The 13541-nt window shown below is 41.6% G+C and overlaps 2 protein-coding genes across 5 annotated transcripts; one reads left to right on the forward strand and one right to left on the reverse strand.

Annotated features, from left to right (window-relative positions):
• Nucleotides 1-909: 909 nt before the first annotated feature.
• On the reverse strand, nt 910-4185 carry armh1 (armadillo like helical domain containing 1; the record flags this gene model as incomplete). Its single annotated transcript, XM_080506274.1, has 11 exons — nt 910-938; nt 1042-1123; nt 1227-1304; nt 1686-1815; nt 1925-1997; nt 2251-2361; nt 2521-2605; nt 2764-2960; nt 3085-3251; nt 3345-3413; nt 3980-4185. 11 exons carry the CDS (start codon nt 4183-4185, stop codon nt 910-912), a joined length of 1227 nt encoding a protein of 408 aa, XP_080362400.1.
• Nucleotides 4186-5507: 1322 nt separating this feature from the next.
• Nucleotides 5508-12527, forward strand: mpnd (MPN domain containing). Of its 4 annotated transcripts, none has more exons than XM_080506213.1 (14): nt 5508-5720; nt 6292-6497; nt 6604-6825; nt 7022-7121; nt 7199-7277; nt 7352-7448; nt 7539-7611; nt 7716-7792; nt 8748-8916; nt 9621-9647; nt 10855-10925; nt 11005-11094; nt 11215-11307; nt 11413-12527. In XM_080506213.1, the coding sequence occupies exons 1-14, from the start codon at nt 5717-5719 to the stop codon at nt 11497-11499; spliced, it is 1395 nt and encodes a 464-aa protein (XP_080362339.1). In that variant the 5' UTR covers nt 5508-5716; the 3' UTR covers nt 11500-12527. The 4 variants fall into 4 exon arrangements, with proteins under 4 accessions (XP_080362339.1, XP_080362340.1, XP_080362341.1 ...); XM_080506214.1 differs by having other exon boundaries at nt 6292-6494; XM_080506215.1 differs by lacking the exon at nt 9621-9647.
• Nucleotides 12528-13541: the final 1014 nt, after the last annotated feature.

The following is a 13541-nucleotide window of genomic DNA, read 5'->3' on the forward strand; positions in this document are numbered from 1 at the left end:
GTGACTTTTTTAATTAATTATTTGAATCATATATTAAAGAAAATATCTGCCATTTTGATGAAGCTTAATTTAGTGAAAACCCAGTTTAAAAGTAGATAATTGTATGTGTACTTATATATCCTTATGTTGTCTACTTATTTGTTAAATATACAAAAATAAAGTGTATTAATTGATTTGATGAATTAAATGATGGAAATTCTTGAATTTTAAGATGAAACTGAAAACGTCTTATCTCTATGCTTGTATCACTGTTTTGTGTCTCAATTGCACCCTGTAACAAAAACATTAGGAATGCCTGGACAGAAGAACTGGGTGTTGTTGAGGCATCTGATGTCATGATGATTATCTCGAAGCTAAGACTACAGAAGCTCTACAGTTTCACCACCGTGTGACAGATGTCGTGTCGGAGGCACAACTCTGCATTAAAGTCTTGGACTTTTATTCCAAGATATAAAAACGAGTTTTTCATTCACAGGCAGTGTTCAGCTGCTCCTAGTTACTTGATGGTCTCCGCAAACCAATACAAAGATGAATGGCATTGGGCACGATGACTACTCAGCGACTCATTTTGAAGGAATGGAAATCTCCCTTAGGACCAAAAGTTTATTGTAATCTGGGTACCACTCCATCGCTGGATGAAATAGAGGAGGATGGAAAAGTTACTAAGTTACAAACAAAATGTTCTCAAGAAAACGTCTGTGCTAACTGCATTGGCTTTTCTATCAAAACACTGGAAACTCTGTTTTTGCACAAGTAAAGTTCAGAATTCATAACATTGTATAAATAGTAGTAGACAGCAGAGCTTAAGAATTGATCCATTTAACTATGCACAGTTGTAGAATGATGCACTTCTCCACAGAGTGTTAATACAGTTCATCTGCATTTCTTCAAGACAATCCCTGCCTCTGGTCAACAGTCAGACTTGCTGTCCTTCAAGACTGGAACACAAACAAGAAAAAAAAAAAGAAAACAACTATTCTCACATAACCCAGGAATCTTATTGATTTAAGACGACGTCTCCACCATCATTACGATCCTCACCTTCCGACGTGTTAACCTGGTTTGCGAGGAGGACTTGTGCCTGTGTTTCATTCATATTCATGTACAAAGCGTCCGCTTTGTTCTGCGGAGACAATGATAATTTTAGAGCTGAGGCCATTAAACTTTCAAAATAAATCTTAAAATGATGTTATGGTTTCAGTATTCAGAAGATTATTGGAACTCACCATGAATGCTCTGAAGAGTGTCGTCCCCATGACTTTCTGCACATGTTCTTCAAGAACTGGGAATAAGCGGACAAAATGCTGGATAAAGATGAGAGAAGGCATTTAACTTTAATATACTGTAGGCATGGATGTGTTTTGGGATGCATTTAAGTAGTGGAAATTAAAAAAAAAAAAAAGAATGAGAAACTGATTTTAATGATCAGAGGAAAAAGCTGCACGGCACTTTTTATGTACCAAATAAACTGTGCGCAAATGATGACTTTTGAAAAACATACATGAACCCTTATGTGTATGTAGAATCATGCATGGATGAAACACTTTTTCAGTTATGCAAATGTAAACGGACATAGTGAAATGGTTGTCCTGTACATATTTGACACTGTCTGAAATGTTAATTAACAAATGGCAATATTGTTTTTTTGTGGTTAAATTTTTGATCATTTAAATTACTGAACATACCTCCAAGGCTAAGCTGGCTTGCATCTGGGCATCAACATGCTCTTGGTTACCCATCGCATACAGAAGATGTTGGATCACTCCAAGAGACACAAGCTCATGAGAAACTTCTTTATCTTTCTCAGCCAGTAACCTTTGACACACAGGATTCAAACAATGTGAATCCGGTATGCCTTCATTGTACAATTTTGAAACAACAATCATTGATAAATATTTTCAGGAAACACTTCAAAAGTTTTTACCGGATTGCTTTAGCAGCAGCAGCCTGTTGTACAAACACAGAGAGAGATCCAGTCGTCTTGATCACCTCTGCCTCTGATTGAATTGTACACATCAATCAAACAGATCATACTAATAACATTACAAGGTCTGATTGGTGCAAGAATGACACAAGTGTCTAAAAAGGAAATCTAAAAACAAACAGACTGAAAGATCTCGTCCTTTCATCAAATCTGAATAGACACCATCAAGATATTTTTCCTTCATCATGTTGATCTAAGTTTCCTAGAATTATTTATTGCATTGATTAGTCTTTAAACACTTTTACACCAAACTTGTAAAATGTTACCTTCTGTGATCTCATCAGCTTCACCCTTATTCAGCCTCAGTAGAGCCACCAGACCAGTGAGCAGCAGCCCCCTTACATCATAACGCTTCAGGTCTAAGATCAATTTAATAGCTGTCATAAAGAAACGCACACAGAGAGACTTAATAAAGGCTAAACAATCATTGTACCAGACTCATTTTTAGTACATGGTGACAATAGCAAATGGACTATTCCACAATCCACACACACACAAAGAAACATTTACCCAGAAAATATTTACACTTGGTTTACCTTCTTCCTGGACGTCCAGGTGCAGGGACCTCAGCAAATTAAGCAAAGGCTCTATTATGGAGGGATGTGCTGTTTTTAATTGCAGCTGTAACAGATTAAAAATAGGTTTAGAGTACACACAATCAATATTCTGGTTTTGTAAATACCAAACTATGAATGATCAGGTTTTAGGCACATACATGTTTTGAAAAAAAAGTGCATCTTTGCATTAACTTGGTGGCTTGTTGTTTACTTTGGTTTTACCTGAACAGTATGTAAAGCATGCAGCACCAACTGCTGGGCTTTCGGTGAGGTGCAAGCCATGAGTGTAATCAAAGTCTTGTAGATTTGGTCTTGATATTTAGGGTTACCATGGGACAGCGACTTGAAGAGGGTCCAAGCTGACTCCTGGGTTTCGTACGTGTTTGACATGGCCAGACAGTCTGCTATGATCTTCACACCTGCAACAAAACAGACGAAAAGGCAAAATATATAAAGGGCAGACAGTGTAGTTTTCCAGCAGAGTTATTATTTATTATGACAGCTGGTCTTTGCAGGTCCTTGCATATGACTAGTGAAATTCACCCTGGCAATCACAGATAAGCTCTTTGTACTTGCGACCACTGTTTGAGACGGTTGTTAGAAGACTGAGAACTTCGGCCTTGTCAAGGTCTTTGCTCCGAGAGTCGCCCAAAATATCCAACAGCGTAAGAATCCCCCCATCTTCCAGGAACTCTGTCAAATACTGATCACTGAAACATGGGAATAGCGCATGAGAAAATATGTTTACTAGTTCACATATAATTAAATTTGCGGATCAGGAGAGAGTATCTTAGCTCACTCACTGGCACAAAGCAGACAGGAAGATCCCAATAGCTTTTAGCTGGAGTCCCAAGTCTGACCCAAACATGTATCTATTTACGTAGTGAAGGTGTTTCACTGCACTTGGTTCCACTTACACACACACCTGGGTAAATTTACAGATTTATAGAGTCTGTACAGAGACTGTTGGACATTAAAAAAGTTGATTTAAGTTTGTGGCTGCAGTGAGAGAGGACATGCAGGTGATTGATGTAGGAATGGAATATACAGGAGACAGAGGGTATTGGAAGAAAATGATCCACAGTGCCAATCCTGCACGGGTCAAAAGAAAAAAGAAAAAAAGAAGCTTGTTAAAAAAAGTAACATTTTCCAGGTTTGTGTAGTTCGTGCTGCATACCATTTCATAGCTATATTCAGGAAGTTGTCAGAAATCCTTAAGATAAAGCAACATTTTCAAAGACTACTGTAGAATTGAAAATTTCTCCCTCACGTGAAGTGTCTGTATTCTTTCATCCAAACAAGTATTTTTATTTTAAAACTAACAAACATTTGCATTCTCTCTGGGTTTCTCACATTAAAATGGTTCGTGTCCGATGAGTTATTCACAATGAGACATGAAGCAAAGTCCACTGTCTCCCACTGCTTGGTGAAAGGATACGTGAGTCTCATCCATGTGGTGAGTCGAGCCAGGAAAAGACTCGCGACTTGGGCAAACTCCAGCTCCAGCTCGTAAAACGTCTTCCCGGTGTTTCGAGTCACGAAGGTGTTCAGCATGCGGCTGCGGACCGTCCTGTCCCCTCGGTCCCACTCCCGGAGGAAGCTGAGCACTTTACAGAGGTTCACCGGTTCCTCTTGTGCAGACATTGAAGTCTCTTCTGCTACTGCTTTGTTTACAGTGGTTACCAAGGTTACTGACAACACCCTGCAATGAATAGAATAGACTAGAATAGAATTTCATCTATCTCTCTCTCTCTCTATCTATCTATCTATCAATAGATATTATATTATTATTATCATTATTATTGTAATCATCATCATCATTAGTTGGTCATGATGTGGCTACATGAGACAGCCTTATGTTTGTCTAAATTGCACTAGTGTAATGTAATCACACAAAGAAGTGTATTCATATGCTTAAAGTAGAAATATTTTCCACTGTAGTTATACTTTATTGATACAATTTTTCAATGTATTGTGGTATTTTGAATCATGTTTTCTAAATCAATCCCGTATTATTTGGTAATTACATTTTACATCCTAGAAAAGTTTTCCTAGGAACTAAACACTTATTGCTGATTTAAGCCAACCAGCTATGAAAATTATAATAAGTTTCTTTCTTTCTTTCATTCTGCCCAAACCAAACTTCTTTGATCTCCGGGGTGTTATTTTGGCCATTGGATCGCAGCAGCAGAGACACACGTTAAACAGATTTTTTTAAATTCAATCTGCTTCCACATCGTCTTCAGCCAAAATAACCTGTTAGCAGGTGTCTTTAGCCACAGAGACGTCTGGGAGGTGTGTCCCGCCACAGACCCCCTCCTGCGGGTCTGGCTGGGGGTGAGCGGTCCGGCCACCAGGCGGGGTAAAGGGACTCCGGCGGAGGCTCTCCGCTGGAGTTTTGCTGCCCTCCGCAGGCAGCTTCCCGGTAACTGTTCTTCTTTTTGGCAGATAACGAAAGGCACATCCCGCCGAGGCGAGGGACAAAAAACTACAACAACCCAACAACAAAAACACAGTGAAACACCGAGTAACCGGGCGAGGACCCCCACAGACAGAGCTCCCGGTGCGCCTCCCGGTGCTCCTCACCTCCCGGGACTCAATAATCTGCGAGGGACGCACTTTAATTCTCATAAAAGCGGCTGCTTCATCACGGCCAAACACTTCCACGCCTCTGACGCAGATTTGATCGCAGCATTGGTCACCATTTCACGCGAGGCACTTGTGCGTGTCCCTTTATCGCCGCAACGTGCGGGACGCTGCGGGGACAAACGACGGTTAAACGGCAGCACGGACACCGGCGTGGCGGAGCTCCGCCGACCGGAGGAGCGCAGGGAGAGAGAGACAAGGACTGGGGGAGAGGGAGAGAGGGAGAGAGAGAGAGAGAGAGAGAGAGAGAGAGAAAGAGCGAGAGAGAGAAAGGGGAGGGGAACTGATATTAAAGCAACACAACAAGGAAACTACGCCGCGGAGCCACAGACGCCTTCATTTTATGTTTTTGAATAATAGCCGGAGCGAGAGTGCGGCGGGGTGTCTGTGAGATCCGCCCGGAGCTTCAGCCCCAGTCCGCCGCCTGGAAGAAGAAGAAGAAGCAGAAGCAGAAGAAGAAGAAGCACCCGGAAACCAGCCGCTTTGGACCGAGCTGGATTTAAAGGCGCTCTCCGTCGCTTTCCCAGCCATGGGTGAGAATAATGAAAGATGGCTTTAATTGTGATCCACGGTGAAATTAAGTGAGAGAGAGGAAGAGAGAGAGAGAAGGGGGGGAGAGCAGGCCTCTTTCCTGTGGACAGAACCGTGTAGTAATGGGAGGAGGAAACAAAGGCCAGCGTCGCTTAGCCGTAATTAATAAAATGCCAATTTAGATTATCTTTGGACCATTTTGACCCTAATTATATTCATTTCCCCATTCCAGGGTGGCCATCCTTATAGCCTGCTGCTTTTATGAACGACGCTGGCCGCTATTAGAGCAGAGTAACATATTAGGTTAATACGATTTAAAAGCAATTTTTATTTGACTTAAAAAGATCAGATATTTTATTAGTGTGCAGGTGCTCAGTTTACTTTAAAAATGAGCATTGTGATCTTTCACAGGAAGCTATTTGATAAAAAAAAAAAAAAACGAAAAAAAAAAAATTACATTCATGCATGGCAATGATTCAGGCAGGATTCTGTTTTCAACAATAACATCACACACACCCACACAACACTCCAGCAGAACCTGATGGTCCTCCATGTGTGAATCATGTGTCTCAGGCTCGGAGCCGCCCAGCTCTCCACAGGTGGTGGAGGATGGCGGTGAGGAGGATGAGGAGGAGCTGAGCGGCGGGGAGGAGGCAGATCTACGTTCCAGCTCAGGCCGGGGGTCACTGCTGACCCGCAGGGGCATCACCCTGAGGGTGCTGCTCAAGGACGGCCTGGTGGAGCCTGGAGACGGCGTGCTCGCCATCCATTATCTGGTAGTCCTGCACGTCACAGCTGAGCCAGCATACAATGAATGTAGTTACTTCAGGCAGCGGTTATTCAATAATAAGTTCTACTTTTTCTTCTTTTTTTCTGCTCCTTCAGGGGAAGAACTTCGTTGGAGACCTGTTGACTGATGGAAAAATCCGATGGGTGGAGACTGGTCAGATTTTCAACTCCCCAAGTGCCTGGGCAACACATTGTAAACGTCTGGTCAACCCGGCCAAGAAGTCTGGCTGTGGCTGGGCATCTGTGCGCTACAGGGGGCAGAAACTTGTCCAGTACAAGACCACCTGGCTGCACAAGTATCAACCCAGCGCAGACATGGTGAGAGGACGGCAGCGGAATCTGCTCAATTTGTATTTATACATTTCAAGATGGATTGGTTTGATCTAACGAAGGCACATGATGGAAATATGAACCTAGAATTTCCTCAAAAATCTATTTGTTCAATATGATGTAGATATATGCTGTTGTGTTTAGTTACCACCATTCTTTGTCTTGTGTCATGTCTTCTTATCAGAGCCTGGTGAGTGAGGAGGACGACGATGAGGATGAGGAAGAAGGGAAGACAGCTGTACAGGCTGATGAAAAAAATAAGAACACCAAACCTGGATTGAATGGTAGCGCCTTAATATCGCACATTAAACGCATCTTCAGCAAGAGCAAATGGGAGGAGTTTACCCTCGCTGTGTTTCAGATGTGATGGTTTCACGGAGAACCGACCGCGAGCGAATCCCTGTCAGATACTGCAACCTGGGCACACGAGATGCTGCCAGGTACCACTTTTCAACCAGTGTAATTTCATACGAGTGGTGTGTCGTGATGGACAGCGGTATGCCTGTGTCCTCAGGGATCCACACACGTTGGTGGAGCTGTCAGCCTTCTCGGCCATCAACAGATTCCAGCCTTTCAATGTAGCTGTGTCCAGTAACGTCCTGTTACTAATGGTGAGCTTTTACAGAAGGAAGGCTTAATGTTGAAAATAGAAACACCAAATAAAAGAGAGCGATGAAATCACTCACTTTTGTCTTTCGTAGGACTTCCATTGTCACCTGACCACGAGCGAGGTGGTGGGATACCTCGGAGGGCGATGGGATACTAATACTCAGTGTGAGTGTTTTCTTTTTTTTTTTCTTGAGAATTATTTCCAAATTGTTGACAATAGAATAATGTTCACCGTCAATATATTTCCGGGTGTGGATGCTGTATTTCAGTGCTGACAGTCTTACGGGCTTTCCCCTGTCGGACCCGGCTGGCAGACAGAGACTCTGCTTCTGCTGTGGAGGAGGAGGTAAGACATGAATCGGTGTGGTCTGCTCTGTGAGCACGCTTAAAGGATAAAAGACGCACCCTTTAAAACATTTACAAGTCCACCTGGAGCCGGCACAGTTCAGCAGTTACTGATTGCCGACATGAAGTTCCTCCAGGAACAGGCTCACAGGGGAGTAAAGCTTGTTACTGCTGATCGTGCCCGTCAGTTTCTACTCTCTTCAGTTATGTTCAGGCTCTAAATAGAAGCTCCAACAAACATCACATGTTCCAAGTTTCTCCTCGCAGTTTTTTTTTTTTTTTTTAAACAAACAATCAGACTGAGAGTGTATCTCAGTCTTTATAAGGAGATTAAAGATGCAAATATGTTTGTACTTGATGGACATGGACGATAAGGAAAAAAAACAAACAAAGATGCCTCTATGTCCAGTGAGAATAAAACTCCATGGCTCTATTTATCTTCTAAATTGATTGTATTACATGAACTCTATAATGGCCTTCACTTGGGATAAATGTGTCTGCTGAACTGATTGAGATAAGCAGCTTGTAAACATTGACTTAAGGTCAGTCAGAGGTAAAAAATGACTGAATATTAAAAGTACTGTTACATCGCATAATATGCACTCTGTTACAAGTAAATGTAGCCTTGTTAAAAGTACGTCAAGTAAAAGTTTGCGTCTGACAAAATACTCAAATTCAAAGTTCCATTTGCACTACTTTCATGGCATTCTCACATTGTCGTATTGTTTTAGACTTAACAGGCAAGTAACATCAGAACTCTTTTCTCAAACAATGCGGTATATAGAAATAATACAGTGGCATTTTGCTTTGTTAACAAATGTCGACATGTCGCAGGCATTTTCTCTTGTTAAAATATTTACCCCATTGATTTAAGATTTCTTCAACTTGTGAATATACTTTGTGGATGAAACGAAAGGAAAATACCTACTTTATTAAACCAATATCTTGTGTTGCAGATCTGTCAGAACTTATTCATGCGCGGCCTCTCGTTGGTGGGCTGGTACCACAGCCACCCCCGGGGTCCGGCTCTCCCGTCCCTGCAAGACATCGACTCCCAAATGGACCATCAGCTGAGGCTGCAGGGCTCAAACAATGGCTTCCAGCCTTGTCTGGGCATCATCTGTGGTGAGTGCATGTTGTAGACGTCGACTGTGTGGTCTCCCAATAATGTCCCATCTTCGACACCGCCCCATCCAGTGCAGAGTAGCAGGACGCTGGAGCCGATCTCAGTTTACTGTGGGCGACAGGACAAGCACAACCACTCACACTCACATTCACACCGAGGGGCAGTTTAGGGCCACAAGTTAACTTCACGCGCATGTTTATGGACTGTGGGAGGACAAACCCTCACGCATACGTGGGAGAACATGCAAAGAAAGACCCTGGCTGCTCCGCCGTGCCGCCTCCATAATGTTGTGACAGGTTAATAATCTAAACGACTCAATGTTCAACAATGTGCTGCAATATCAGATAATGTATGATGAATGATAATAGAACAGTGGATGAATAAATCATTAGCACCCGATGATACTTTAAAAGGTTAGAAACAAAACCAGAAAAGAGTTTTACAAATTAATTACCAGAGTTAAACACGTCTTAATATGAGACACAGAGCTGTGTCGCACAGGGAACTACAGACCTGCAATTTATTAACTGGCTGTCCAGATACAGGTCGAAATTGAATTGAATTTTATTGTTTTGAAAAAAAAAGCAACAAAAAAAAACACGCACGCACACAAACCTATTACACAAACAATTGCTCCATCCATTAGATCTAAATTGCACTATTTATCAGTCCTTTTTTTTATCCCATTTCTTTTCCAATTCAGGGCTGCGGGGTGCTAGAGACAATTCCAGCTGAGTATGGACACAATCACACACACATTCACAACCACGGGCAGTTGTAGAGTAACCGATTCACCTCAGCTGTATGTTTGGACGTTGAGAGGAAACCTGCTTATCCAGCGAGAACACACATGCTCAAGGAGAACATGGAAACTCCACACAGAAAGGCCCGGCTACTCCTGGACTCTAACCGACATCTATTTTGCTGTGAAGTGCTAACCACCACTGCAGATTTTTTTTCTTTTTTTTTTCTTTATTCAATTTGGCACGGTCAGCTGGAACTGCTGTATATTTCTATTCATTCTCATTCTGGAGTAATTGGAGACCCGAGGACCATCCTCTTGATGTGTAAACCTTTGATGTCGTTTTTAGACTTTAAAAAAAAGGTTTTGCTGCCGTGACGATGAAAGTGTCGAAGAACGTCACAACTCAGAAAGCTATTTAATCTGTGATGTTATTGACATCTGGATGGAATATTTAGTTTTTGGTCATTTATTTAGCAGTGAACATGGCATCCACTCACACCAGCTATTCCTCTAGTTCAAACATTAAAAAAAGGTTAAAAATGTAACTTTTGGTGGGTAACATAGTGTGAGATAAAACACATTTTCATGTATATTTTGCTGATAAAAATAAACCTGGAGAGTGAAAACTGACAAGTAAAATAAATCCTGAGGAATTTTGCTACTTTTTTGGAGACTATTTATTAACTTGTTGTTTGCCATAATTAAAAAAAATCAAACAAACAATGTATGTGATTTTAAAACAGGTTGGTTGTTTTGGCGTTGAAGTGCTTTTTCTCTTTTCGTCATTTAATCTTTTTGTGTATCAACAGTCAAAATAGTTGAAGATCAGCTGGCCAGGAATGACGCAGGTTGAAAATCTGAAATATGTAGAAGATCAGTAGAAAAAGTTGTTTTGAAAGTCAGTGGTTGCTAAAAGCGGTATTTTACTAAAGATAAAACTGTTTCCTTGTAACTTTGAACATTAATAGAATTTATTTGATCAAATTGTTAGTAGTAGTTGTAGGATTACTACTCCGACCGGAAGATTTAATAAACGTGTTCATTTGCAGTCATCTGAACGTTTTGATGTCAAAAGGCATGTTTTGAGAGGAAATGTTCCTTTTTATTGAAACCTAGGATCCTTCACTTAAATCTGCCAAACATTTTAGCCACAGAAGCTTTTCTTACTCTCACCCCTTCATTTCGCTTCCAGGTCCGTATTATCACGGAAACCAAGGCGTTGCCTCCACAATAACTCCATTTTGGGTCGTCCCGCCGCCGGAGGTGAGGCCTGGAGACGGAACAGATTCTGACCTGCTTGTAGTTCCACTTGTGCTCAGGTTTGACGTCTCTCTCTCCGCAGCAACGGCCCAACGACTACGGGATCCCCGTGGCTGTAGAGGTCACCTACGTACAGGACAATTTCCTCACCAGTGATGTTCTCAATGAAATGGTACTCCGCCTGCAGTTGAGGCTTGACGGAAACAGTCACAACTCCACTTGTGTGATGCATTTCATACCACCGCATGTATTGTTTGTTTTTTTTTAAAGGGTAGTTGATTTTCATTTGCAGATGCTGCTAGTCGACTACTACAGAGGAGCTCCTGACCTCGTCCAGTTCAACCAGTACTGGAGTCCCGACACAACCATGATGGACAAGATAAAGGTAGAAAAGAAAACTTTTTTTATTTTTTTTTTTTATAGCTTGTGTTGTACCTGTTCAGCGTTTACATTGGTGTCCCGCACTGACGCTCCACGTTGTCCCCCTCAGGGCTCTCTGAGTTGCCACGCCCCCAAAGACCAGGCCTACTCCCAGATCTTAGAGCATGTCTACAGTCAGCTGAGCAACATGCACTGAGAGCTTCCGCGCCATGTGTGTCATGGGGCTGTGCTCCGCCTCACGCCACTCCGTTTCAAACACCGCTTCCTTCTGCAGAGCCCACTGGACTGCTGTGACAGATGTACAATGTAAAACAAACAGACAAAAAGACGTACATGCCTTGAGTGCGTTCATGGTTGAGGGATGCTTCATTTTGGCAACAGCGTTATTTTCAGTGAAAACACATTTAAGTGACTTTCGGGTTGATGAATCTGTAACAGAAGCTGCTCTTGGAAGTCATTTTTACCACTAATGAAAAAAAAAAATAGTCATAAAACTCAAAACGAAAAGGCATCAGATTTACATTTCGGGAAAACACACACACACACACACATGAGCCTGACTGACTGGCCCTTTTACATGCAGACCTACGTGCCTACCTGTACCAGTGGTTTGCCAGCTATGTACAATGTAAACATGTATTGTCTTGTAAATGCCTTCTTAGACTGAAGTAATGGAACGGTGAATAGGGGAAAAGTCAAAACAACCAGTGCAAAATATACTGCAGTGCATTAGCGGCCTTTGAAAAGGTGTGTGTGTTAAACATGAACTGTAATCTGCATTTTTAAGTCTTTGTGAAAAGTTGTGCTCATGTGGAAGCTTAGAGGCAAGAGAACCCAACATGCCACACAACTTATTTTATTTTCAAATCCACTAGTGTAGGGAACAAGGTGTGTGTATGGGTGTGAATGTGCTCGTCTACTGTCTCCCTGTCAGGTTATGTGAGACACGAGTCCTGTTGGTCAGGACAGATATTTGCTTCCTCTTTACCTGTACTGTATTTATTAACGGTGGATTGTGTGATACACACGTATGAAGACAGATTAATGCCTTAAGCCTGCTGATTGATGATCCACAAAGAATTCAAATATACACACTGGAGCTATTTAAATGTGACTCGTCATTTGTTCCTTTGATTTAGAAAACATGCTTCACAAAAGGTTAGCAAAACAACCAGTGAAACGTATTTACTGTATATGACAAATTGTTAAACATAAATGAACGTATTTTAAGCCTTTTCAGTCTTTTCTTCATAAAAGTTTTTCTGAAGCTCAAATTGATTATCTTGTTTTTTTTCCACCAGAATACAATAACACAATAATTATATGAAATCAGAAAGTAATATATTAAATCAGAAAGTAATATTTACTTAGCAATGATAGTCACATTTTTAGATTCCTCTGTAAATATTTAATGAGTAATTTGGGTGTGAGCAGGGTTAGACAATACCCTCTTGGAATGCAAGATATTGTTTTGATTTCTTATACTGCACTAACTGCTGCATTTTTAATGGCCTAAATGTGCTCAAACTTAACATCTAAAACATGCAATACATTGAGCATGTTTCATCTATGTATAAGGAAGTAGGTAGACGTATGCAGCTGGCAGAGCTGCACAAAAACGTCTTTGACATCCAACAGGAAATCCGCCATTCTGCATTATGTGTGAAACACGATCCTCCTGGGGAGTCAGTCCCAGAGGCCTGAAATCCGGCCAGTACATACAACAAGGACTTCTTGATGAAAAACAAACCTATCAAAACGTAACTATCATCTCAAAGCACGTGGCCACGGTGCCCCAATGAAAATCTGATGGTTCGCCATGAAACAGGAAGTGATGTGTAACTCCTAAAAATGTACATATTTGATCAAAGACCTTCCCTGATCAAATCCATATGCCAATACCCACACATGTAGTACCCAGTTTTGTAAAACTTGACGGTATTAACCTTAAATGTGGTAAAAAATATGTCGACTCACGGTGAAAATTGTGACTTTTCATTAAAGGGCGGATTTCAAAGTATATTAGTATCGGCATTGACGTGCACAAAACCTTGGCTTGCACCACGTTCCAACGCGCACGGGCTGTGCGAGGACCAGTTCAACCCTACTTGCAGCTTTAACCTTTGCTTGTGTTTTACGAGGCAATGTAAACACAGTGAGTCTGTTTAACCGAATAGCTGTGTGCAAATCAAACATCAAGTTTAACTTCAACCATCTCATAAACAATCCTTGAAAAAG

This window comes from Blennius ocellaris (assembly GCF_963422515.1).
Source record: "Blennius ocellaris genome assembly, chromosome: 12".
NCBI lineage: Eukaryota > Metazoa > Chordata > Actinopteri > Blenniiformes > Blenniidae > Blennius > Blennius ocellaris.

Coding starts and splice junctions, on each gene's coding strand:
- mpnd (XM_080506213.1), top strand. Junction 6,826..7,021: donor ATCAACCCAGCGCAGACATG/GTGAGAGGACGG, acceptor TCTTCTTATCAG/AGCCTGGTGAGTGAGGAGGA. Junction 7,793..8,747: donor CTTCTGCTGTGGAGGAGGAG/GTAAGACATGAA, acceptor CTTGTGTTGCAG/ATCTGTCAGAACTTATTCAT.